The sequence below is a fragment of the Asterias amurensis genome, chromosome 4, assembly GCF_032118995.1.
Source record: "Asterias amurensis chromosome 4, ASM3211899v1".
Classification (NCBI taxonomy): domain Eukaryota; kingdom Metazoa; phylum Echinodermata; class Asteroidea; order Forcipulatida; family Asteriidae; genus Asterias; species Asterias amurensis.
This window is the reverse complement of record NC_092651.1, coordinates 12,731,585-12,756,257: the sequence shown is the minus strand read 5'-3', so window position 1 is coordinate 12,756,257 and position 24,673 is coordinate 12,731,585. Positions and strand designations below refer to the sequence as shown.

The 24,673-nt window shown below is 37.0% G+C and overlaps 1 protein-coding gene across 3 annotated transcripts in view; it reads left to right on the top strand.

The window, feature by feature from the left end:
• LOC139936749 (probable phosphorylase b kinase regulatory subunit alpha) overlaps positions 1-21,280 on the top strand; it is a 36,243-nt gene extending 14,963 nt beyond the window's left edge. For 2 of the 3 annotated variants that reach the window (XM_071931656.1, XM_071931655.1), the window contains 13 exons: positions 1,207-1,362; positions 4,104-4,301; positions 7,669-7,788; positions 9,939-10,051; positions 10,857-10,966; positions 12,247-12,331; positions 12,784-13,020; positions 14,121-14,250; positions 14,739-14,837; positions 15,180-15,283; positions 15,759-15,920; positions 16,097-16,354; positions 18,321-21,280. In XM_071931656.1, the coding sequence (XP_071787757.1) occupies positions 1,207-1,362; positions 4,104-4,301; positions 7,669-7,788; positions 9,939-10,051; positions 10,857-10,966; positions 12,247-12,331; positions 12,784-13,020; positions 14,121-14,250; positions 14,739-14,837; positions 15,180-15,283; positions 15,759-15,920; positions 16,097-16,354; positions 18,321-18,551 (2,003 nt within the window). In that variant the 3' untranslated portion in view covers positions 18,552-21,280. The remainder of the gene's footprint in view (positions 1-1,206; positions 1,363-4,103; positions 4,302-7,668; positions 7,789-9,938; positions 10,052-10,856; positions 10,967-12,246; positions 12,332-12,783; positions 13,021-14,120; positions 14,251-14,738; positions 14,838-15,179; positions 15,284-15,758; positions 15,921-16,096; positions 16,355-18,320) is intronic. The other variant, XM_071931657.1, reaches the window with a different exon arrangement.
• The last annotated feature ends 3,393 nt before the right edge of the window (positions 21,281-24,673 follow it).

Sequence of the window (24,673 nt, the reverse complement as noted above, 5' to 3'; positions counted from 1 at the left end):
TGCAGTACGTCTCTTCGATTAGGATTTTACACAGTTTGAAATACATGTAGTTACCAGCTGAAATACCATGAGAATGCTAATTGTTTAGACGACTGGTGCCCTTTTAGTTAGTGCTGGGCAAATGTATACCATACGGGGCTCGCTCTTAACACTAGCCCGCCATACACTGTACAGTATTGTCTAGTAAAAAAAAAAAATGCTGCAGGCTATTAAACACCACTTCTCAACTTGCCCTGTGGGCTGCTAAAAACTGTGCAACCTAATCCTTAAAATGCTCATTGTTTTTTTCCATTTCGATGTGAAACAATTTTCTTTTAAATGTGTTCATAGTTTATTTTTGAGTGTAACTTTATTTACCTACATGTATTTTACTTATTGTGATTGCTACCATTAATGCATCAGAAAGATACATTTTATGACAATTTAAAACTCAGGCCTTCAAAAACTTCCTAGGATCAAGTTAAACCCAGAGTTTATTAGCCCGGTTGGCTTCTTAAACAAAAAGCTTTTTTGTAAGAGCAAGGCCTGACCACAGATACAATATTAACATCTCTTTGATTTGAATATGTACATCTGAGGGTTTACTTTAAGTTCAGTAATGACTTTATTGCCAAATCTATCATGTCTATTAACTATTCTAAACAAATTTGTCAATTTGGTGAGATAAAAATAATCAATTGTTAATTATGAACTGATGCTAATTAATCACCTGCTTTGCCGCTTAATTAGACAAGCTCAAAGTAACCTTTAAATTTTTCGAATCCGTACTACATGTAGTGGCTACGACTTTTACTATTGCTGATACTATTGCTGAGGACTTCCTGTGTACTTCGGGGCGTGACTATGCGGCAGACAAGCCGCTGCCGTAGCTGCCAATTCATGGCGTTGCCAAGATGAGGCTAAGAGGAATACTAGTCTGGCTCCTTTTTGCAGATTAAGAACTAGGATTTATTGGACATGGAGAACATGACTTTTTGTTTTGACTCTTGCAGAGTCTTTCACAAAGGTTAATGGAAAACTCTTAGACTCGGTTAAGACAAAGGCCATTTACATGTAACCACTTTTTTCAAAAATTGAAGCAAGTGGGATTCAGATTTGTTACATATTGTACATAGTAGTCTCTCACTTCATTCTTAGTGATGCCATTTATTTCTACGATTATTCGATTGCAGGTGTTAAAACCTTCATTTTCAATTCTTCCCCTAGGTGAGCACGGCATGTTGCAGTCCGCTATGTGGTCTGTCATTCGTAAGATTAAGACGGGCTACCTTAACGGGGTGCAGGTCAAGCTAGGTCACCTCAAAGATTTCCTGAGCACTTCCTGCATCAAACATTTGAGCTTCCTTGAGACTGTGGAACAAGGTTAGTCAGGCATCATAGGGTATGTTCAGACAGTGTACTATCAGTACCTCCTTTTTTGCTTGAGCAAACAATCTAAAATGCTGCGCGCGCAGTTTGCTTACTAACATGTTACTAAGCTCCTGAAATAGGTGTGCGTTTAAAGTCCCCTGGAAATATAATTTTTAATTTGTCAAACATAAGAGTGTACATGTATGTTTTATAACATTAAAGGATTTGGATACTTTTTCAAAATGTCCATAGATTTACATTGAACTTACATGGTTTAAAGATAATGACAGTGGAAAGCTTCTCTTCAAATATTACTAACTGAGGTGCTGTAGTTTTTGAAAAATTAGTAAAACAATGTCATGAAAATACGTTTGTAAATGCTTAAAATAATTTTCGTCTCATGAGACGAAAACTATTTTCAGGACATTGTTTTACTCATTTCCCCCAAACTACAGCACTTTCAGGAAAGCTTTCTACTATCATTATCTTCAAACTGTGTAAGTTTAGTGTAAATCTGTGGACATTGTGTTTGTCGTCCTACAAAAAGTACATACACCCTTTTTTTTTTTTTTTTAGTAATTGTTTGTCACCATTTACAATGTATGTGTTTACAAAATAGTTAAAGTTGTTTGGGGGTTGACTCCGGGGGAGTTACCCCTTGATGCGTAGAGTAAACACACCTGCAAAGTAAATGCAAGTCCAAGTCATTGAGTTTGTACGTTTCAAACAAGTGGTTGCTTTAAATTTTTCTGGCAATGCCGTCCAAGTGTATTGCTGCTGAATGCAGCAAAACAACTAAAGATGGGGTCAGCCTTCATGGCTGGATAGACTCACAAGAGCAATATTGCCCAGTGGTCCGGTTCGACGTCTTTTTCAGCACTGCAACATTTTCTCTTCCAATATTGCGCCTCGATCGATGTCACTAACAGCGCCCTCTCGGGTCGGGCCTACTCTTAAATTTGTAAATAAGATAAGAACTAATTTTTTAGAACCTTACATGTAGTTAACTGTTTATTCACATTTCACTCATCAAATCACATATATTAGTGACAAAAGCTTTGGTTTGACAAAATACCACTTCCAGGTGACTTTAAACAATTATTTTTGCTACCTTAAGTAAGCAAACAAAAAAAATGCTTATCGTTAAGCAGCTCTATGATATTGGGCTAAACACATTGTGAGAAAATTAGACTACCTCTGAAGTCACGTAGTATTTGAGAAAAGAGGTAATTGCTCAGTAAATATTAACTTTAAACTTACAATGTTTAAAGAAAATAATCCAATATTACTTGCTAAGGTGAACTAGGATTTAAAAACTTCAAAGTCTTTTTATAGCATGCGATTGAGGCATATCCTTACTGTTCTGGAAACAAAAACACACATACATGTAAATGGCCATTGTGTTTTCCTCATAGGATGGTTGAGGCACTTCCTTAACTATACTAGGACAAAAAAAAACTAGTAGCTGTTTTTTTCCTTCTATGATGGTTGAGGCATTTCCTTAACCATCCTAGAATAAAAAATACATGTTCACTGTGGTTTTTTCCTAGGATAGTTGAGGCATTTCCTCAACCATCCTAGGAATAAAAAAGACATGTTAACTGTGTTTTTTCTCCTAGGATGGTTTAGGCGTTTCCTCAACCATCCTGTGAATAAAAAAGACATGTTAACTGTTTTTTTCCTCTTAGGATGGTTGGGCACTTCCTTAAGTACATGGTTCATGTATATTGACTGTGTTTCTCCTAGGATGTTTAAGGCATTTCCTCAACTTTCCTAAGTTTGTTTATTGTTTTCCCCCCTTAAAGGATCGGTAGTGTTGTAGAACTGACATTTATTTAAATCCTTGAATTTTTTTAAAACTAATATGAAGGATTCCTTTTTAGAGAAATGTCTGAAAATACTGTTTTTATTGTTTTATTTACTGTTTTTACCCTTTTTTTGAGTTAAGAATTATTGTAATATTGTTGTGCCTTTTAAGTTTGCCGATTTGAGATAGATCGTTTAGGTCGATCGGGATAAAAATGTCTCACTCAAGTGTTTATCAGCCATGTGAAATTATAGTGGTGCCATTTTGTAGGATTTTTTATTTTTGTCACATCATGTTTTGCAACAAAGCGTACATGTGTAGGTGCTGTATTGTTTTTTACTTGAGAAGAAAAAAACAATTTCACCCAGATAATTTTCGTCCAGTGCGACAAATTATTTTAGCATGTACATGTACAACACATTTACGCAACTCTCCTGAGAACATTGCTCTGTGCTTTTCACTTTTGTTTTAAACTTGACAAATTTCACGGGACTGGGATTTCCTTGTTGTCTTCAGTTTTATACAACTCGATTTTAGTCAAGGGCCCTCGTTAAAATGCTCTGGTGTGAAAAGACCTTCACATGGGTACCACACACAAACTAGTTTCTTATTACATGTACATGTACATGTACAATGTACGTGTACCTTGGCCACCTATATGCATATAAAAAACCCAATGAAGCACACAATTCTATAGGCTGTAAACACAGAATTCCACAGTTAGCAGAGCAATGAAATTGGGCCCAGATATTGTCAAACGGGCTGAAACATCAGAACAGTTCAAAAACCCGCGTGAAAACAAATCTCTGCAATTTGCATTTGAGTTTGAATTCATGAGAGAGAACATGGACCTTACTGTGGTAATCACTACATAATAATAGTGGAATCAGTATTATGGATTCATTCAGATTTGTTATCCGTTTTGCTATCATTTTTATTTCAATAGGAGAAGGGGTGAAGGTACAGAAATTTTTCGGGCCACGTGACGAGTCGGCATCCCCCAAGCCTTACCTGCCACCTGTCGTGGAGTTCAAGGAAACCAAACCAGCAACAGCTCCGCCTTCAGCTAGCCAGGCGTATTATCAGCGTAAGATGTCTGTCAGTGGGATTGTCAAACGGACGCGGTCTATCGACCTCGATGGTGGTAAGTACGAGTAAATATCAGGAAGAACTCTTTGGATGTTCTCATTGAGTCTGAGTGACTAGTGCGACTACATGTACATGTAGTGTCATAGTTGATTGCTTAGTCAAGTCGGGACTATCGTTTTTCAACCACTCGGTTAATCGTGTCACGATGACTTCTACAACAAAAATTGCAACGTAAAAAAAACATGTTTGATAAACCAATTAGGTCGCTCATGACTATTCAGGACTTTATAATTTACTTAAGAGACATCATGAGAACAATCCGTCAATCCTTTAAGCTTGAACTATATTGCACCTGCGGCAAACATGACACAATGCATCTTGAGAATTACAATTTAATTGCGACTAGTGTTAAAGTCGCGACTATTTGAGGCGCGACTAGTAGAGTAGTAAATTTCACTAGTCGCCCAGGCCTAGTTCTCACTTCAAGGAGATTCTATTTTGGAGGGAGACTGAGTGACTGTTAGTTTAGATTTAATTTATTGAGCCTCCATGATGCTTTGTTAAGACATTGTTTCTCAAGTTAAACAACAAACAAACAACCTTTGCAAGCAATAGACATTGTTTCTCAAGTTAAACAACAAACAAACAACCTTTGCAAGCAATTTGGTGTAGGATTCGAACCCGCAACTTGGAATAGTCTTGTGTATCAGGCTTTCAGCAACATCAAACAATTATTTCGGGCCTGTGAGTGACCAGAAGAGGGGCCTATTTCCCTCGGCCTTCGGCCTCGGGAAATAGGTCGCTCTTCTGGTCACTCAAAGTCCCTCATGAGAATAGAGGTATACTAGTTACCTCATTGCTAGTCAATATGTGTATAATATTGTAAATGGTTTTGATAGTACATTTGTCATTATCAATCAAAGTTTTGAACTAAAATCTTTGCAACCTGATTGTCTTGGGTAAAGAACTTTCTCTCTAAGATTATAATATTTCATGCAAGATAATACATTGAGTAATCTTGCAAGCTTTAATCGATTATTTCTTGTCATTTTTCTTCACCAACACTCTTTTCCTGCAATGAACAAATTCCACATAAAATACTTGCAAATTTAATTTCATTAATTTGTATAACAAGTGCAAAGCTACATATGTGTAACTTTAAACAAAATCCATTGCCCAAAATACCTCCTTATTTTCAGTTTTTTGAATTATTTTTTTTTGGTCCCTTTGGAAATTTGTTACTTTGGCACGAAACGGTACAAGATTTCAAACTATTTTGTTTGAACAAGTTTAGACATGTTTGAGCATGAAAGAATTTTTTGTTCTTTTTGGGTTTGTTGTTATGTATTATAAACTTTATTTCTTGTTTTAATTTTGTTACTTGAGTAATGAGTGTTGCTTTTTGATATTCTTTTTGTAGATTTGACAACTTTGCATAGATCATGTGTTTATGTTTGCCAGTGGACATTAGTGTACAAGCATATGTAGTTTGTTTTATTTCAATTGAGTGTTAGTGTACAAATCATGTCACAACCTCCCAAGTTGGATACGTTCGATCATTTTAATCCTATTTGTAGATGTACAAACTAACATGTGAACATTTCATTTCAAAATGTGGTTGGTCGCAGAAAATCCCTAGGGAGTATGTCCACACAGGAAGAATCATTCCTATTGAGGAATACACAATCTGAGAAGCATCATGACAGCAATGGTTCTCAGAAACAAATTTAGGGGCCTATCGATTTAAATAACAAATGACTTCAAAGTGCAATGTTTGTCAAAATGCTTTAAATACACTCCTGAAAGCTGTTGTAGGCTTCTAACCACGCGTTCATATTGCCAATACTTTTAAGAGTGATTACAAATCATACACCTTCCCTTTAAACTCTTAAACTCGTACCATGCACTGTATTGGCAAACCTAATCTGGCTAAAGAAGATAAGGGGAAACGATTAAATAGCAAAGATGATCAAAACAAAACCAAAATGGGTGGGGGGGGGGGAGACATGCAACCCGTAAACTTGATTGATCAAAGGCTTCACAAAAACCCATCACTTGCTATAAATTTGAAACGAATTATACAAAAGAACCTTACAGCATCTACTGTAAGCAAAATACTTGAGTTGTGACATGATTTGGACTGTGTTTATGCATGCTGATGTTTAGAGAAGACCTTAGAAGACCCAATTTCATAGAGCTGTGTAAAATAACAAAAAGTTGAGAAAAGAGGATTAGCTGTTGCAAACAACTATGGACCAATGGTATAATGCAAAAAATAGTTACTGGCCTGACGTTTTGACCCTACGTAGAGGAGTCTTTCTCGAAAGCCTTCGAGAAAGACTGCTAGGGTCAAAACGTCAGGCCTATAACTATTTTTTGCATAAGAGAAAGTTGTTCAACAATTTTCAGCTAAGCAAAAATAAGCCGGAGATAAGCATGTACATTTTGGCTGGTAACCTTAATCTGCTAATTTTGTTTTGCTTACATGTACATGTATACATATGTAGCTACTTTTTTGCGCTTCAGCAGCTCTATGAAATTGGGCCCTGGTCTCAGTAAATGACTTTATTGAGTTTGTTGATTATGACTAAATACATTATTCAGTCGTGATCAATACACTTTGAGATAGATACCTGCTTGTGACTTGACTCAACAAAATGACTCCTTGAAGATTTTCTTAGCTCTTATAATCAGCAAACCTGTCTACCAAAGGCGTACCATTAATTTATCTTGTGTGATATACATTCGATGAAACATGTTTCTTTCTAAAAAGTCAAATCTTTGATCACACAAATATCAATAAAGCAGTTGCTGCTAAAGAGTCATTTTGTTAAAAGGGTCACATTATGCATGCATCATGCTTTCTTCCCTTTAAAAAGACCAGAGGTGGCTACGTACATACATTGTACATATGTGTAGGGGGACACTTACATGTACACCTGTTTCAGACAGGTGTCTAGAGTCGCACCGAACCAAATAGATTGGCTGAGTGACTCTAGGTCAACCAAAATAAACTTGTCAAACAGTCAATTTTATGATTGATAGCACCTCCAGTCACTCCTTAGTGTTTCAGACGTCAAACTTTTCTTGTACTTAACTCGGCACGACTCTGGAGCACCTGTCTAAAAACGGGTGACACATGAAGAAGGAGCAAGTACTTGTATGTACAGCCTTTTGCTCTCAAAAAAAGTTGGAATCCAGTCCAAGCCTGATGTTGTACATTGTAAGGGCAAGACAGCCTGTTTCAAGAACTACAATGTGGTTTTAGTGGGTGAAGGTCACAGTCCTTACAAAGTTTAGAGCTGCATGTAGCTGGGCAGATTCCCTGTTGCCGCCCCTGTTTCGTACAAAGAAATCTGTCCCCCCTGAACCCCTTCCCCAGTTCCTGCTTTCTGAACATTTTCCTCCCCCCTCCGCCACAGGACATAACAGTAGTACAAGAAGCCTTCTCAGCCAAGACGACCGACCAGAACTCGCTAAAATTGACGAGCAAGATTTGTCCCCGGTGCCCACCTCCGATCAGCAATTTTTAACCTGGTGTGGTACGAATCAGAATTTCATCAACTGAATTAATCTTTGTGCACGTTTTGCTCATTGAAAAAGACAACCAAAGCTTGTGTTATGATCTCTAAAATTTTGCTCAGTTCTTTTCTTTTAATCAACAAATATTTCCTAGAACTTCATGTCTGATTGGTATTTGTAAAATTGGTGAACAGGGAAAAACAAGTTGTTCACAGTTTAGTCGTTGAAAAGATAACCATAGCTTTTGTTAACATCTGAAAACAATTAAATTATTTCAAGCTTTTTGAAGAAAAGCTTCAGATTTCTGACTGTCAAAAAACCCCAAATCAAATTGGTTTTATTACTTGTGATTTTGCCAAAAACATTTTGTGAAATGTACCGAGTTTTTCCTTTCAGAAAAACATCCCTGTTTCCATTTTCTCTGATTTTCGAGTCTATCTCTGGTTACAAAAGTTTTTCACTTACTACTGCACTTGCTTACAGTTACATGCCAATTTTGTAGATGCTTAAATCAGTATTGCTTCGGCTCACGCTTTTGTGTCTTTTTTCACAGACTTATATTGTTTTAGGGAATACTATTCATATAATATAATATCATATTAACCAGTTCATGTGAGTGCTAATTAAACATCAAAATCATTTCTCCACCTTTTCATCACCACTCTCAATTTGTAACCATGTTAACTTCTCCGGTTTAGCATTTCATTATTAACTTTACAGTTTGGTGTTTTGTTCATATTTGTATTCTTTGTAACCACCTGACCACTCTACACTTGTTTTCACCCCGTATTTTGATTTATCCCACACTTCACTAAAACCCTCAATCATATTTTCTTTGATTTTGTTTTTTTAACTGGATTCCCTTTTGAAATGTCTTTGATGTTGAGATGTTTGGGATTTTGGTAAACTGTCTATTTTTGGGGACAAAGTGTCAAGGTCAACAAAGGAAATGATGTCTGAGCGATAACTCTAGATAATTGATATTATTGTCAACGGCATTTATTTGTTAACACACTGTTCTTGTTTTGTTTTTTTAATGTAGGATTTCTTGGAAACAAGAAAATCCGCAGCAAAAATGTTTTTTTTTTTTTTTGGGGGGGGGAGGGTGGTTTTCAATGTAGAAGAAAAGTCTGAACCTAAATCTGTATTTATCAGTGCTCATTGCAAACAGGGAACAAGACAATGGTGGTAGCCTGATGGTGGTAACCTAATACTTTCCTGCTTAAAGAGTCTTTCGTTGGTTATGGCACAAACATGCAAACTCACCAGGGGCTGATTTCACAAAGCAATCAAATTCACCGCAAGACAAATTTTCAGTATCACCATAGTGATTTGTATTGTGACATCACACTTTACTAAGCAACTACGATTGGTTTGCAGTTATGATCAATCTCAGGTCTTTTTGAAATCGGCCCCTGATCTCCTTTTGGTATGATAATAATCAGGGGACTTAAATGCTTGCAGATAGGGCACAAGACAAAGATGTTTGCTGCTTGGTTGTGGTCCACTAATCAAGTGTTTTATTCTGTTGATCAATAAGAAATTTGTGAGTTTGATTTGAATAACGTCTGGTGGTACAGTGACTTAGTCAGAATTACTGCTTAAATTTGAATTCTTAAAACTACAGAGACAGTTGCTTTGTCAACTGATTTGGGCAAGCTTTTTTTTATAGCAACCAAGCCGTCGATCTCACTAAACTCTTTCTAATTTAAGATAGCAACTGTCTCATTAGTCTGGTGAATTCAAATTTAAGCAGTACATGTAAGTTGTAACTAAGCAAGTTATTGAACCATACGTTATTCAAGTCTAACTCTCAAATGGTTTATTCAGCCCTTAAATTCATCCCCTGTGTTCATACATCATTACAGAAACTTTGTCTTTGTCAATTTGTCTTCCATTATGTTTGTTTTCCTCTCATCGTTTCTAGATAAAAAAAAATAAAAAAACAGCAACAACAAAACTTGTTTAAGAATATTCATTCATGTATATCTAGGCTTCGAGAAATTTGAATTTTTCATTTAGCTGGTTGTTATAAACAAAATTATTCCGTCATTTTAGAACAATGAAGTTGTTTATGAAGTACGTTTACTACTTTTTTACTAATTAGTTGTAGTTTTGCAATGTTGTGTAAGTAGGTTAAATACATTTTGCAGTTTGTTCTCCATTGCAGAAGTTGTTAGATCCCCAAATAAACTAAGCTCCAAGCCGTCATTTCATCTTCTACCTGAAGATACTGGTGGCTCTCCCATGAGGCGTACTGCAAGCTGGGCAGAGGATAAAGCGGTAAGACACAACTCCTTAACTGTGGTATCTGTTTCAAAGTACTTGTAGCTGACCCAATCCTCCTTCTTTTACCATTTTGACTTGACAATCATTTGGAACTTCCACTTGACAGGTTGTGTCTGTGCGCGTAAACTGTACACAGAACTAGCTTTGGATGTGTTTCTACTGTGCAGATGCATTAACGCCATTACATGTACATACATGTGTTATTATTTTGCAGGCTTTCATAATTTTGGTTGAATTCATTAATACACATCCTACAGCACAATAAGTGCAAATATTATCATGAATAGGAAACAAGAAGAAATTCTCAGTTTTAGATGTTGGAGGGATTGGAAACTTCAAATGGCGAAAACCCATGCAAGCAGTAATTGGGACTGAAAACCCAATCCACATGCAAAGACTTGGTCTGTTGGATTCAAACAGGGTTGCTAAGAGGTGAAGTGAAAGGCAGTGAAATAAACCACTGAGCCAATCTACAATCAGCCTTACATTTAGCTCTTTGTGAAAATCTGCAAATATTTGCATATTTGCATATATTTGCATATTTGCATATATTTGAATATTTGTGAGAGCTACATTGTACTGTATGTTTATGCTCTTTGCTCCCCAATTTAAAATTATTCAAAGTTTCAAATGGTTTATGCATACACATGTATGTATGTATGGATCCCATCATCATTAAATTTGATGCTGATAAATTTGCTTCTATGAGTAATCTGTAAATATTTTTTATGAAACATAATAAATGAATAAATCATAATTATTTACAATCCTGATTTTGTATTGATGTCTTTGTGTGTAGTTAGTAGAGATGTACAGTGGACTGAAGTCTGAAGATCTCCTGGAGCAGCTTTCCGAATCAGTATCACTCAGTGATCAAGCTGACATTCTACACTATCTCTATGTCATGGAGTAAGTCCCTTTTCTTCCTTTTGTATAATAATGATAATAATGATAGTGGCTTCTCTTAAAGGAACACGTTGCCTTGGATCGAACGAGTTGGTCTATGAAAAGCGTTTGTAATCCTTTGTTATAAAATGCATATGGTTGGAAAGATGTTTTAAAAGTAGATTACAATGATCCACACAAGTTTGCCTCGAAATTGGGTGGTTTTCCTTTTACTGTGCGAACTAACACGGTTGGCCATTTAAGGGAGTCAAAAGTTTGACTCCCATGAATGGCCGACTGTGTTAGTCGACGAGGTAAAAGGAAAACCGTGCAATTTTGAGGCATGTTTGTGTGGATCATTGTATTCTACTTTTACAGCATCTTTCTACCCATATGCATCTTATAAAAAACGGTTACAAACGCTTTTCAAAGACCAACTCGACCGATCCAAGGCAACGTGTTCCTTTAAAGCACCCAAATCCCTCACTCAGTGATGCTCATGATGCTCCAACATTATTACCTCTTGTCACTGGGCCAATGGGGGTTGCCTTGAACTATTTTTTTTTCTCGGATGATTTATCATTAAAAGTTTGATAAGTTTGACTTTGCTTTCACATACGAATCGATCTTCAAAAGTTAAAGTCCTTTCTCAGAATTCAAAGTTTCTGTCAAAAGAAATGCTTTTGAAAGATGAAATGGTAAAGCTACAATGTACATATACAAACAAATGTCAGCTTTGGAGCCAGAATTAGTAGAATCTTTTGACGTGCAGCTGATACACAAACATCTGACACAATGATTTATAGCAGGAAAGAGTTCATGGACCCATTGCACAATGCGCAGTGCATCTGCAGGCGCCTACCCTGTCCACCATTTTGGGATTCAAAATGTACACGCAGGAATGGACCCCCAACGCCTTAGCAATAGATCGATCCATTAAGCCCCATTGCGTATTGACCAATAACAACCCATTGCACAACCAAAAGTCTAACATGATAAAGTCCGACATGCGGGCGCGTATGCTTGGCGCATGCGACAGAGTTGTGCAGAATGGCATTGTAGAGGCCCACTTGTTCTTGCTCACACGTGCGCCTTGGGCGGAGCCTAATGGATCGGTGTATTGTAAACGCTCATTGTGCTTAGGTGTGCAATAATGTAGGTCACTACAGCTCTATCAAAACTACAGCCTGAATTTCTGTTGTCCCTGTCCCTACATGTATGTCATATGATGTTTTTGAAGTCTTTTGGTGACAATGATGACAATGACAGTCATAGGTCTTGTGTTTTCTTCTTGTCATGTTTAGAGGGATAAACTGGGACACCGGACTCGGTAAGATGGGAGAGAAGAAAGTGACCGTAGAAACATTGATGGAGGAGTTGTATTACAAGGTAGGTCAATGAAGCTTAAATTGTTTTAATGAAACATTTGTGTGTTTTGTTTTAAACTAGGCCTAATTTAAACGGGTTGCTAGTGATTGGTCGGCACTTGAACAAGTTAACACAAGAAAGAGAAAAACTTGAGCAGATTTAGAGGTCCCAATGTTCGACACTTACACAGTCACTGCATCATCATGCATAAAACCTACTACAGTGTCTCTCCATCAATTACAGTTTCAAATCTAACTCATGTACATGTACAAGCTGTTACCTCAAACCTGACTAGACTGTATCTCAACCATGCAAAGTTTCAAATCTATTTCTTAAGAATGCACCCCTGCCCTGCACAATACGTCATCTCTGATAACCTCTTCCAAAATTATTCTCCGGATGTCATTTTGTTTACTTTTAAAATCTAAAACTATTAATGAAGACAAACTTTTTTTTCTTAAAATCCATTTCAGAGTGCACACTTTAAGGCGTGGTCTGTGGTCCGCCATACCGCCGGCATCTTACAGAAGAAAGTGGAGAATCTAGCCCAGTCTGTGACCAGCTTATTAGTGAGGCAGAAACAGGTGTCTGTGGGCTTACCCCCTGAGCCAAGAGAGAAGATCATCACAGCCCCTCTACCTCCTAAGCAACTCCATAAGGTCATCAAGGAGGCGTGTGGGGAGGACCGGAGTTCTGCTGTGCTTACTCAGGTAAGTTCAACTCAATCAATCATGTCGCTCGCAGGCAGGATTCTCGGCGGTATCCGTTGCGATATAAATATCTTGTACAATTTCCAACTGTAATATCCCAATACGTTTGTTTGTCAAATTTATATTGCTGTGTTAAACCTTGAATATTTTTCTGGAATCATTTGACTTTAATTGAATGCATTCTTGATTAAAAAAAAAAATTGTTTGTTTTACAGGACATGCACACACTTTACATGTACATCTATTCTTATATTACACATTGTAACTGTTTTCTTCTTTGTTTTTATTGGAACCAGTTTACTGCTTTAACAAATTGACATTGATATATATGTTAATTGTTGTGCATTTTACTTGAACCGTTTAACTTTCATTGTGTATTCTTGTACTTGAATTTTGTATTGAAAAAAATGTCTTCTATTCTTGTATTATACTTTTGAACTGTTTTCTTCTTTGTGTCACTTGAACCATTCATTCTTATTCTATGATGATTGTATTTGATTGTATCTACTGTATTTGAGTTGATTTTCTTGCATTATACTGACACTTCTTGATTGATGACATTATTTTCTTTATGTATTTCACACGAACATTATGTTTCTATGATGGTATTGCATTTGAGTAGACTTTTCTTGATTGATATATATTTTACCTTCTGCCAGTTTAATCCTTCATTATTTTTAATGCAATTGATCTAAACTTCCCCATTACATACTGGAAGTACTTTAGTATAACGCCTTAATGTACATGACCAAATTTCCTTTGATAATTTGCCCAAACTTAGTTACACTCTGTCCAAACTCTGCCCAGACATTAATTATGTCTGTTACTACATGTATTTTCCATTGAATACCACATACTACATTTTGATTGATGCATACCTTGAATTGAATGAATATCCTTGTTCAGGAGTTATTGGATTACCTGGCAATGTTCATATGTAAACGGAACCCAACACGTTGTTTGATGATTTGTTTACCTCTGCCCAATCTTCACTTACATTAATATAGTATCTCTCTCAGAATTTTCCATTCGAACTGAATACTACAAACTACATTTTAACTGGTATAAATAACTTCATTCATGCGTGTATCTATGTTCAGGAGTTACTGGTTTACCTGGCAATGTTCATACGAACAGAACCCAAACTGTTTAATGAGATGCTACGGCTGAGGGTCGGCCTAATTATGCAGGTCATGACCTCTGAACTTGCTCGCACCATGGGATGCCCAGGTGAGTCCATCCTATTCTCAGACATTCAACAAAGTCTGAAATTAAGTCGAATCAGACTCGCTTTAACCAAAGCAGAGTCATTTTCAAGAGCTACATGTACATTGTTTGAGCCTATAAAAAAACAAGCCTTTGAAAAAGACTCTGCCAAGAGCGAAACGTGAGGCTATTTATTATCACCGTTTACAAAAACAAAATTGTCTATTTACCCACATACTGATGTACATGTATTTTGCACTGTTTACTCGGGACTTTCCAGAGCTCTGTAAAAATTTCACAGGCATATTACCTGGGTGGGATTCGAACCCATGACCTTTGGCACTCTGTCTTACAATGTTACAACTAGACCACTGGGATTGCCGGTCGCTGGAGGCAGTTACAATCCGTTATTTTAGCAGCGCGTTAAATCGTTATACCCGCAACAAAAATTCGGCAGTAAGCAGAGCCGTGATATCATGCTTTGATTTCTCCCTTCTTTTCTTTTTTATCAGGAGACAAAGCGTATGAGCATCTGATGTCCCTAAGTCCCTATGAGTTAAAAGACTTACTGCATCATATCCTGAGTGGCAAGGAGTTTGGAATATCTGCAGGTATGAAATGGACACCCCCTCCAAGTTGGTTTTTCCAAAGGGGATTTAATAAGAAGACAAACGTATTTGTATACAGCCTTATGCAAGTAATGCTGTTCAGATTGTATATTCCTATTAGGGATTATTCTCCCTGTGTAGACATTTTCGCTCCATATTTTCGGCGATCTCTCAAAAGCGTGACCACCTTTTGAAATCAAAATTTTCCATATTAGTTATTACAATACAAATACATTTATATAGGATTAACACAATCGAACGCTTCAAAAAACCAAAGGTACATACTTTGCCATTGAGCACAACATTTCTTCATTGTTTCAAAGTTGTTTTTTTGTTTGTTTCCAGTTAGTTCTCGTAGGCCAACAGGAGGTTTGGAGAGGCAGTTGTCCATCGTCAGCGCTCCCAAAGATGACTTGTCTGGTCTATCTCGTCTCAAACGCCAAATGACGGTAAATATCACGACAGATTTTCATTGTACAATTTCACCACAACTTATTATGCTACATGTAAGATAAACATTCTGAACATTTACTAAGGGTCATGTCACAGAATTTCAAATAACAATATTTCTTTAAAGGATTGTAACTGGTTGGTCAGAGCTTATTGTCAGGAGATGCGAATGCCTAGAGCAAGCTAGTCGATATGTTGAGACCTATTAAGAACTCAGTCCCCGGTAGTGAAGTTAATAAAGATCCGCCATAGTAGTCCTGGTCCATTTTCTACCTTCCGCCCACAGTTCTTTTCAGATTTGAGAAGTCTCTTGGATTCCAAAAATCAACCCCGATAGTAGAATCTAAAACGAGACCAAAGAACAAAATCTACCTGGCAAGTAGACACACTCATGATGTTACCGCAAACCAAATATGAACTTTACGATGCCTGTATGGAAACGTTCTGATTACAACCTTGATTTCTCAACCTTAGAGTTCATCTGGTAAGATGTCCCTGAAACTTGAAGATGATAACTGGGAGGAAGAGATGTACGAGGAGAGAGTTGGCCAGTGGTTGAGACGGCGGAGACTGGACGGCTCCCTCAACCGAGCACCCGCTGAGTTCTATTACAAAGTCTGGAAGATTCTAGAAAAGGTATGTGTCATGAATTGAAGAGGTTCAGTTTTTTTTGTATCCAAAAATTATGTATTACCGATAGTGTCCAGTGTCTTTAACCTTATTCAATAAGTGCTTGCAAACTGCATGTGAATGCATCCTTGTACTATGAAGAAGACTGCCAAACATTTCTCCTTTTCATTTTAAATTTTCAGTGTCATGGACTCAGTATCCAGGGCTACGCCCTCCCGCATCACATGACCAGGGAAATGACGGAGCACGAGTTCAAATTCTCCCTGCAAGTGGAGTCGGCCCTCAATCGGATCCCGCAGCCAGAGCTACGTCAGCTAGTGGTAGAAGCACTGATGGTGCTGTCGCTGATCATTGAGAATGATTGGTTGCGAGATCTGGGTGCTGTGATACAAGTGGAAGGGTTGGTGTACGATGCAAATGGTCTCTTCCTGAAAGATCAGGTAATTTCTTGTCATTTTTGTTTGTTTGTCTGCCCCTCCTTTTGTAGTTTGGAGTGAGCTGTTCTTAGTTTGATGTGACCTGCACTCTGATCGTAGTTGAAAAGTCAAAACCCAATAAGCCACTTCGGAGTTCCAGCTGCGCATGTCTGTTACTGCTGACAACAAACTTTGTCTATCTCCTGTGATCTTTTCAAAAGGTTACGGGAGATAGACAAAGTCCGTTGTCAGCAGTAACATACATGTGCCACTGACATTCCGAAGTGGCTTATTGTTTAGATTTGTATACGATGGACTAGTCCAATAAAAGTCTGAACAGTTATGTATGCCCCAACCATTATAGGTGTTGCTTCTATTGTCTGCTACTATTTAATATCATTCACTGATTCTGGATGGTATTCTAATACAACATTGCTCACTTTTGAAATGAATTAATGGAAATGTTATTTAAACTGAATTGTATTTTCTCTTTGTGTTTGTGGTTATACATGTAAATGTTCATGTATAGTACTTTGCTTTGATGAATACATGTGTATTATGTGTGAGTTTATTGATGCATTTTTATCCCCCATTTCAGAAATGTTCTAATATTTTGTTTTCTAAAGTTCATGATGATTGATTGAATCATGTTGATACATGTTTTTATATATATATATATTGTACATGTTTGCCTTGTGATTGTTTTTAACTATACACTTCTTAACATCACTCCTATTTTCATGATTGTTCATTCTGATTTACAAATGTGTGTATTCCCGTCACAATCTGTGTGCGTATATTGATGTTCTTTTGCAGGTGATCTTTTCCCCTGTGCAGGATTGTGAAATTTTCTTTTGCATATTCTTGTTTCTTGATTGTGTGCTTAGAGTGATATTGTGTTGTCAAGTTTTATATTGTCATTTTCATTTCCCAAGCTGTCACTAGTGGCAGTAAAGTGCATCAAATTATTAATTTTGAGTGCATTGTATTTTTTTTTCATTATTTTGACAATCATTGAATTGAATTGAATTGCATTGAATTGAATTGAACTGCATTGAATTGAATTGAACTGCATTGAATTGAACTGAACTGCATTGAATTGAATTGAATTGAATTGAATTGAATTGAATTGAACTGCATTGTATTGTACTGAATTTAATTGAACTGAATTGAATTGAACTGAATTGAATTGAATTGAATTGAACTGAATTGAATTGAATTGAACTGCATTGAATTGTACTGAATTGAATTGAATTGAACTGCATTAAATTGTACTGAATTGAATTGAATTGAACTGAATTGAATTGAATTGAATTGAATTGAATTGAATTGAACTGAATTGAATTGAATTGAACGGAATTGAACTGAATTGAATTGAATTGAACGGAATTGAACTGAATTGAACTGAATTGAACTGAATTGAATTGAATTGAATTGAATTGAACTGAATTGAATTGAATTGAACGGAATTGAACTGAATTGAATTGAATGTAACTGAATTTAACTGAATTGAATTGAATTGAACTGAATTGAATTGAATTGAACGGAATTGAACTGAATTGAATTGAATTGAACTGAATTTAACTGAATTGAATTGAATTTAACTGAGTTGAACTGAATTGAATGCTGTTATGTTGTAACCACCATTTGTTGTACTTTTCTGTATTTTTTATACCAGTTGCCTTCTTAATGTACTTTCGAATTTGGCATTTAGTTTAGGCTATTATTTACATTCTAAATTAGCCGTTTTAAGGTCAATCATAAGGAATGGTTTGAGATATTTTATTTTCTGCTAAGAATTAAGTAGCACTCTAGGCCTAATTAATGCAGTCTAGGCCTAATGTAGTCGGATATCAATAGACAATACAGTAAACAATCATGTTAACTTTTACACAAATATTAAACATAGTAATCATTAAACTTAATAGCTGAAGAAACTACACCACTATCCCTATAACACTTTTTTTTCCTCCGTTTGACTCTCCCACAGCTGGATATCAAAGGAGATGCCACGTTATGCTGTGCCAAAGATAAAGACCACCTACCCCCGCCCGGCATCTTAGAATGCGGAGGGGTGGCCGGTATCTGTAGTCACTTCTATGACAGCGCCCCCAGTGGCCGCTTTGGCACCATGGCGTACCTGGCCAAGGCCACCGCCAACAAGTTGAACTTTTCCCATAACATGGACGAGAACGCAGAGGTCGAGTGCAAAGTCAGCTGATGGGGATTTGTGTTGCTATGGAAGCTAGATGACGGCCACATGTCATCGCTGTGTTTTACCTCTACCTTTCAAAGTGTGAAGGGTGCCGTTTGTTTGCCACACACCCCTAGCTTTTTTCCCGGATAACATCACCTTGCCGTGAAAATATCTGCAACTAAAGAAAATATTTATTAGTTTATTTATATTTTCTAGCAAACCACACAATCTGTGTGTAAAATATGGATTTGATGGGCATTTTATTGAGTGCTGTACCAATGCTGCCAGTTCACATGCCTAAATGTTGGTTCAGTCACCAACTCTGATTTTACCAGCTTGCTATTTTGGTAGAAGTGTAGGAGAGCTGAGAAGAGCAGCAAATGAAAGATAACGGGTGATGGCGGCGACTCCAGGAGTGCGCCCTCATTACATTTTGAGGATGATGTCGAATGATGATGATGATGTTATTTTTACCAGATCTTCGGGAAACCCTGCCATGTAAAGTGCAGTAGTTAAGGACTGTGTTTAAAATGCTGCAGTGCAAGAGTAGCCAATATTTGGACTTGTAAGCTACAAGTCCATCAGTGTTGACTCTGCTTTGATGTAGTGTGGTGTGACTAGATGTGTTTTTCCCAGCCAATCTGAAATTAATCTAGAGAGAATGGTGAAGTTTATGTGTGTGATGTAGTGGAGGATTTAGCGTGATGCTGTTAACCTTTGAGCACATAGTCTACTAGTGTTGGTTTCAAAAAGATCGTCTTTTCAGTTAATGAATACAGGAAATCTGTTCACCAAATGAATGTGTGCGTAGAGTGATCCAATATTAGGCTGTGGTGTTTGCTGTGACAAATTTGCTTTATCAAATATTGTAGCACAACTATTCTGCCACTCGGGAATAGTCCCAGCCAAAGTAGCTTATGAACTAAGAATAGCTGCATCATCCAGTAATACATGTATGGTGTAGTTGAATTCAGCTATCCTAATACCAGGAATAGTTACAGCACAACTAGCCTGCCATCCAGGAATAGTTGCAGCACAACTTCCCTGCAATCCAGGAAAAGTTGCAGCACAACTACCCGGCCATCCAGGAATAGTTGCAGCACAACTACCCTGCCATCCAGGAATAGTTGCAGCACAACTACCCTGCTATCCAGGAATAGTTGCAGCACAACTACCCTGCCATCCAGGAATAGTTGCAGCACAACTACCCTGCCATCCAGGGATAGTTGCAGCACAACTACCCTGCCATCCAGGAATAGTTGCAGCACAACTACCCTGCCATCCAGGGGTAGTTGCAGCACAACTACCCTGCCATCCAGGAATAGTTGCAGCACAACTACACCTGCTATCAAGGAATAGTTGCAGCACAACTACCCTGCCATCCAGGAATAGTTGCAGCACAACTACCCTGCCATCCAGGAATAGTTGCAGCACAACTACCCTGCCATCCAGGAATAGTTGCAGCACAACTTCCCTGCAATCCAGGAATAGTTGCAGCACAACTACCCTGCCATCCAGGAATAGTTGCAGCACAACTACCCTGCCATCCAGGAATAGTTGCAGCACAACTACCCTGCCATCCAGGAATAGTTGCAGCACAACTACCCTGCCATCCAGGAATAGTTGCAGCACAACTACCCTGCCATCCAGGAATAGTTGCAACACAACTACCCTGCCATCCAGGAATAGTTGCAGCACAACTACCCTGCCACCCAGGAATAGTTGCAGCACAACTACCCTGCCATCCAGGAATAGTTGCAACACAACTACCCTGTCATCCAGGAATAGTTGCAGCACAACTACCCTGCCACCCAGGAATAGTTGCAGCACAACTACCCTGCCATCCAGGAATAGTTGCAACACAACTACCCTGCCATCCAGGAATAGATGCAGCACAACTACCCTGCCATCCAGGAATAGTTGCAGCACAACATGGTGCTTAAACAACAGCATGATCTATCTTTAATTTATTTCCAAATGCTGAAATCGAACTTTGTACTGACAAATAAAATAACTTATTAATCACTGAAATGCACACTTGGCATGTGTGTACCACATCAATCTCTAGAATTAATCTCTTTTCAATTTCAAATATATTTTAGTTCGCTTCTTTTTCTGCAGTATCCGCACATGTTCTACTTGCTGTAGAAAATTCAGACTGATAACAAAAAGTTGTGCTATTAAGTTTGTTTCATATCAGCATTCCTTATTCCTATTTATACTGGCTATACCGGAATATATTGTGTTATTTTCCTGTGTTCAATAATATGGTAAAGAAACATTTAGGTATTTTTTTACCTACACCATGCAGAGCGTCAAACAATACTTATCCTTGTGTGTGCTAGTTTACAAATAAGATCTTTTGGTCTGAAGCATTATAATTTGTATTTTTTCATGCTAATTTAACTTCTGTATGCAGTGGCAACATCTAAACTTAGGCGCAGTATATACCAAAGACTACACGTGTGTGTGTTTGTAGAAATCATAAGTTGCCTCAAAAAGTGGTAGTAAGTGTCGTTGGTTAAAACTAAAATTGCAAAGCTACAAAACTTCACTTTATCTTAATATTAATGAGTACATCCTGAAAATCCTGCATGGATTTTTCGTATGGTTTTGAGCGCAAAGTTTCAGAATAATAGAAATTATCTTTCCTTAGAGAAATATTGTTTTCCCTAGAAGGGAGAAATTGCTGTACTAGTGCAATAACTAAACTTATTGTATATACCAATGTCATAAAGAAATGTGAGCACATAGTGGTAGTTTGTGTTGGTTGTTTTTGCTCGTGTTGGGTTTGCCCTGATCGGAAGTTTTAGGGCATGTTTTTAGGAGAATGAAAAAAGAAAAAATCACATCATCTTTGTACTTTTTCTTTATATTTATTTTCCAAGTCTTTACATGTATTTGAGCTGCTGCGTTTTGTACTAAAATTAAGTTATTCCAAATATATCATTTTCGTATCTGACTTTCTGATATCATATAACAGCGCCTTTTCAATTTAATATCTTTATTTATCCTATTATAAGTAGTTCCAATCCATAGTTTCCTTTGAACGTTTCTTTCAGTGATGTCCGAATGTTCTTCCAGTTTATCTTTACTAATTTGTTCAATTAATTTATTACTAATTTCGTTGCCAAATTGGTTTATATATATATAGCAAATATAAGATCCACGTATCTAAAATAAAAGCTAACACAAAATCTTATGCAACTCTGGAGAAAAACACACACATCTCCATAATGAAGACATAAAGATCATTGAAAAGAAGGGGGAAAAGTAAAAATGTAAAATACGCTCTCTTTTTTTACATTTTTTGTGATATGCCTGGCAGATAACTGAAATAACATGGGCACTATGGTACTATTTATTGTTGTTATTTTATTAACCAGCGAAATGAAAATGCAATTTTTCAGTTGCGATTTCCAAAAAAAACCCAGTATTTCATTTAAAAAAAGAAATTGTTTGTTTGTGTGTGTGTACGCTTAGAGGTTAGGCCTACTCAGTTTTAAAATTCGAAGCTTAAAACCAATAAGCGTGCTTATGATTTTCCTGCCACGAGTGATCTTGACATAAATATATATCCAGTACATAATTATTTAAAAATTGTTTTTGGGGGGATCATTTTTGAATAATTTCTACTTGGACGATGATTGTTTTCCCACGGGAAATCTGGTCGAGTTCCTCATTGTTCTTCGAGTTGATGATGATTGAGGTTTTTTGTTTTTTTTCAAACATTTGGTGGGTCAAATTATTTGATCTTTGTCCCGTATCATGGTGATATCATCACGCCCGCAAACTTGCAGGGTATTTCTCAGGATGTTTTCTTTGCGCCTTCATATTTTCTGGAAAGAATTAAAGAAGTGGTCACATTGTGTCCAAACCTTTCTAAGGTCTGGGAACCTCCATCTTGGGGGTTCTGGTTCTAGGAATAGTGGCGCCCAGGGCCACTGTAACATTTAAGGAATGTTCACATTCTTTAAAATGTTATCCTAACGCTAAGCATTGCAATCTTTGCTTACCAAATTCGGGTTACAAGTTAAGATGCAATACATTGTGTTATGATACCGGTCCCCCGACAAAATTATGGCATAGCAGATATTATTCCCGCTTAGCTGTGATAACACTGCCACATGGCCAGCAATTTGTTCAATCTCTAAACCAAATGTAAAAATAATTTAATGAAATTATCAAGTACTTAATAGTGTGATCTGACATGAAGGGAAAACTGCAGTATTTAAGGTCTGCGGTTACACCATGTAAACAATCTTAGTATAGTATGACTTGTGTTTACCGGGGTGGGGTTTGGGAGAGGTTCCTTCCACAAACACAACTGTTTTCTGTTCAGAATAACCACAATAATTACAACGATTATTGTGCTACTGCAAACTTTAGATTGTATCTACACGGAGCTGTCAAATCTCAGTATATCAAATGTCCCATGTCTGAGGGTTTGAATTTGTCCACAGTGGGAAAACAATAAGGCCGATAGCAACTCAGTTTTGTGGTAACACCATATAAATTATTTCTGTACTGGGCTAGTGGAATGTTCCAGTTCGAAAACAATCTCCTATACAGTTTGTATACGTAAAGATTACCTTCGGATTTACATCAACAAATGTTAGCCAATGTATGGACAGTTTCTGTGTCAAGAAACATCAAGTTTTCAGAGATCAATGTTGTAATTTTCAGTATTTTCACCCAGCTAAAATTGTGTGACATCATTTATTTTGCAGGATCATGTAACGTTTATTTTTATTGTGGTTTTTCATCATAGTTATGTTTTGCATAATGTTAATTACTACCAAATAATATCAAAAAGCGAAGACGAAACTTCGCATATTATAAGTTTACGTGTATTTATGTATATAGCAAAGTATAGTCAAATAAATGCCCATTAGTAATTATTTTACATAAAATTATGTTTGAATTATTTGTGAAATTGTTTTGAAAATGGATCTGTGCTTCGGGTTGAAATGCGAAAAAAAAACTCCCATCATCAGCTGCGCTATTCCAGAGCAATGATTACTGTACATTTAAAGACACTGGACACTATTGGTAATTTTCAAAGACTAGTCTTCACAGTTGGTGTATCTCAACAAAACAAACCTGTGAAAATTTGAGCTCAATCGGTCGTCGAAGTTGCGATATGTTCATGAAAGATAAAACACCCTTGTCGCACAATGGTCACACGAAGTTGTCACCTTTCCAAATAATGACTGTTACGTTTAAATGTTTTTGCCATGAACGTTGCGAAAGCTTTTTTTTTTTAATTGGGCAATCCGTATAAACTCGACTCGTTTGCGAAAAACTTTTTTTATTTAAGTATTGATGTCATCAAATTTGAAGTTGCAATCATACCAAAGTAAATACAAAGTGTGTGTGTTGGGGGCGGGGAGGGGTGGCAGAAACACCTTGTATTTGATAATCATTTAAAGTATCTTGCGTTGAAGTTGGTAGGCGTCCTTGAACCGACCGTGATACATTCGAATTAAAAATCCGATTTTCGGTGATAACAAACAAATACTTGAAAAGCTGTGTGCAACAGTGCTTTGTTACTACGGTATTTTCCTCTCAAACATAAGCGTGTATGTCCTTAAAACGTGCATGGCTAAGTTAATTTGTATACGATATAATGCATTTCTTTGTTAAATGCAATGTTGATAGACTCGTATAAAGTTTTAAAATTTCCCAATGACGTCACAGAATTGCTGTTCTCCAAACGTGGTGCTTACGTATCCCGCTATGTCACAATGTTGTTTACTGTAATATACCAAGGCGTTCATGAAATTCACCTTGATGATACACAAGGGCAGTCCAACCTCACACGGCAACTTGTTGATTTGTCAATAGCAACAACAATCTAGCCTATTGTGTTTATTAACTTGAGACCGCCATCACTCAACCGTTGTCATTTGGTGAAATGGTAGTTTGTGCTGACGAAATTGGACACGCTATTCTACGTTTAGATCATATGATATTGTTGTTCAGTTCAAAGACCTTTTCACCTGCCTGTAATAAATAATAGTACCCAAAAAAATGTAATAATTAAAGTAACAAGTAAAATATGCCAAGTTAAATAACTGAACACAAATAAGTAAATAAAACAAGAAACATAACTCAATAACAAAGAAAGAAACAAATATATACTA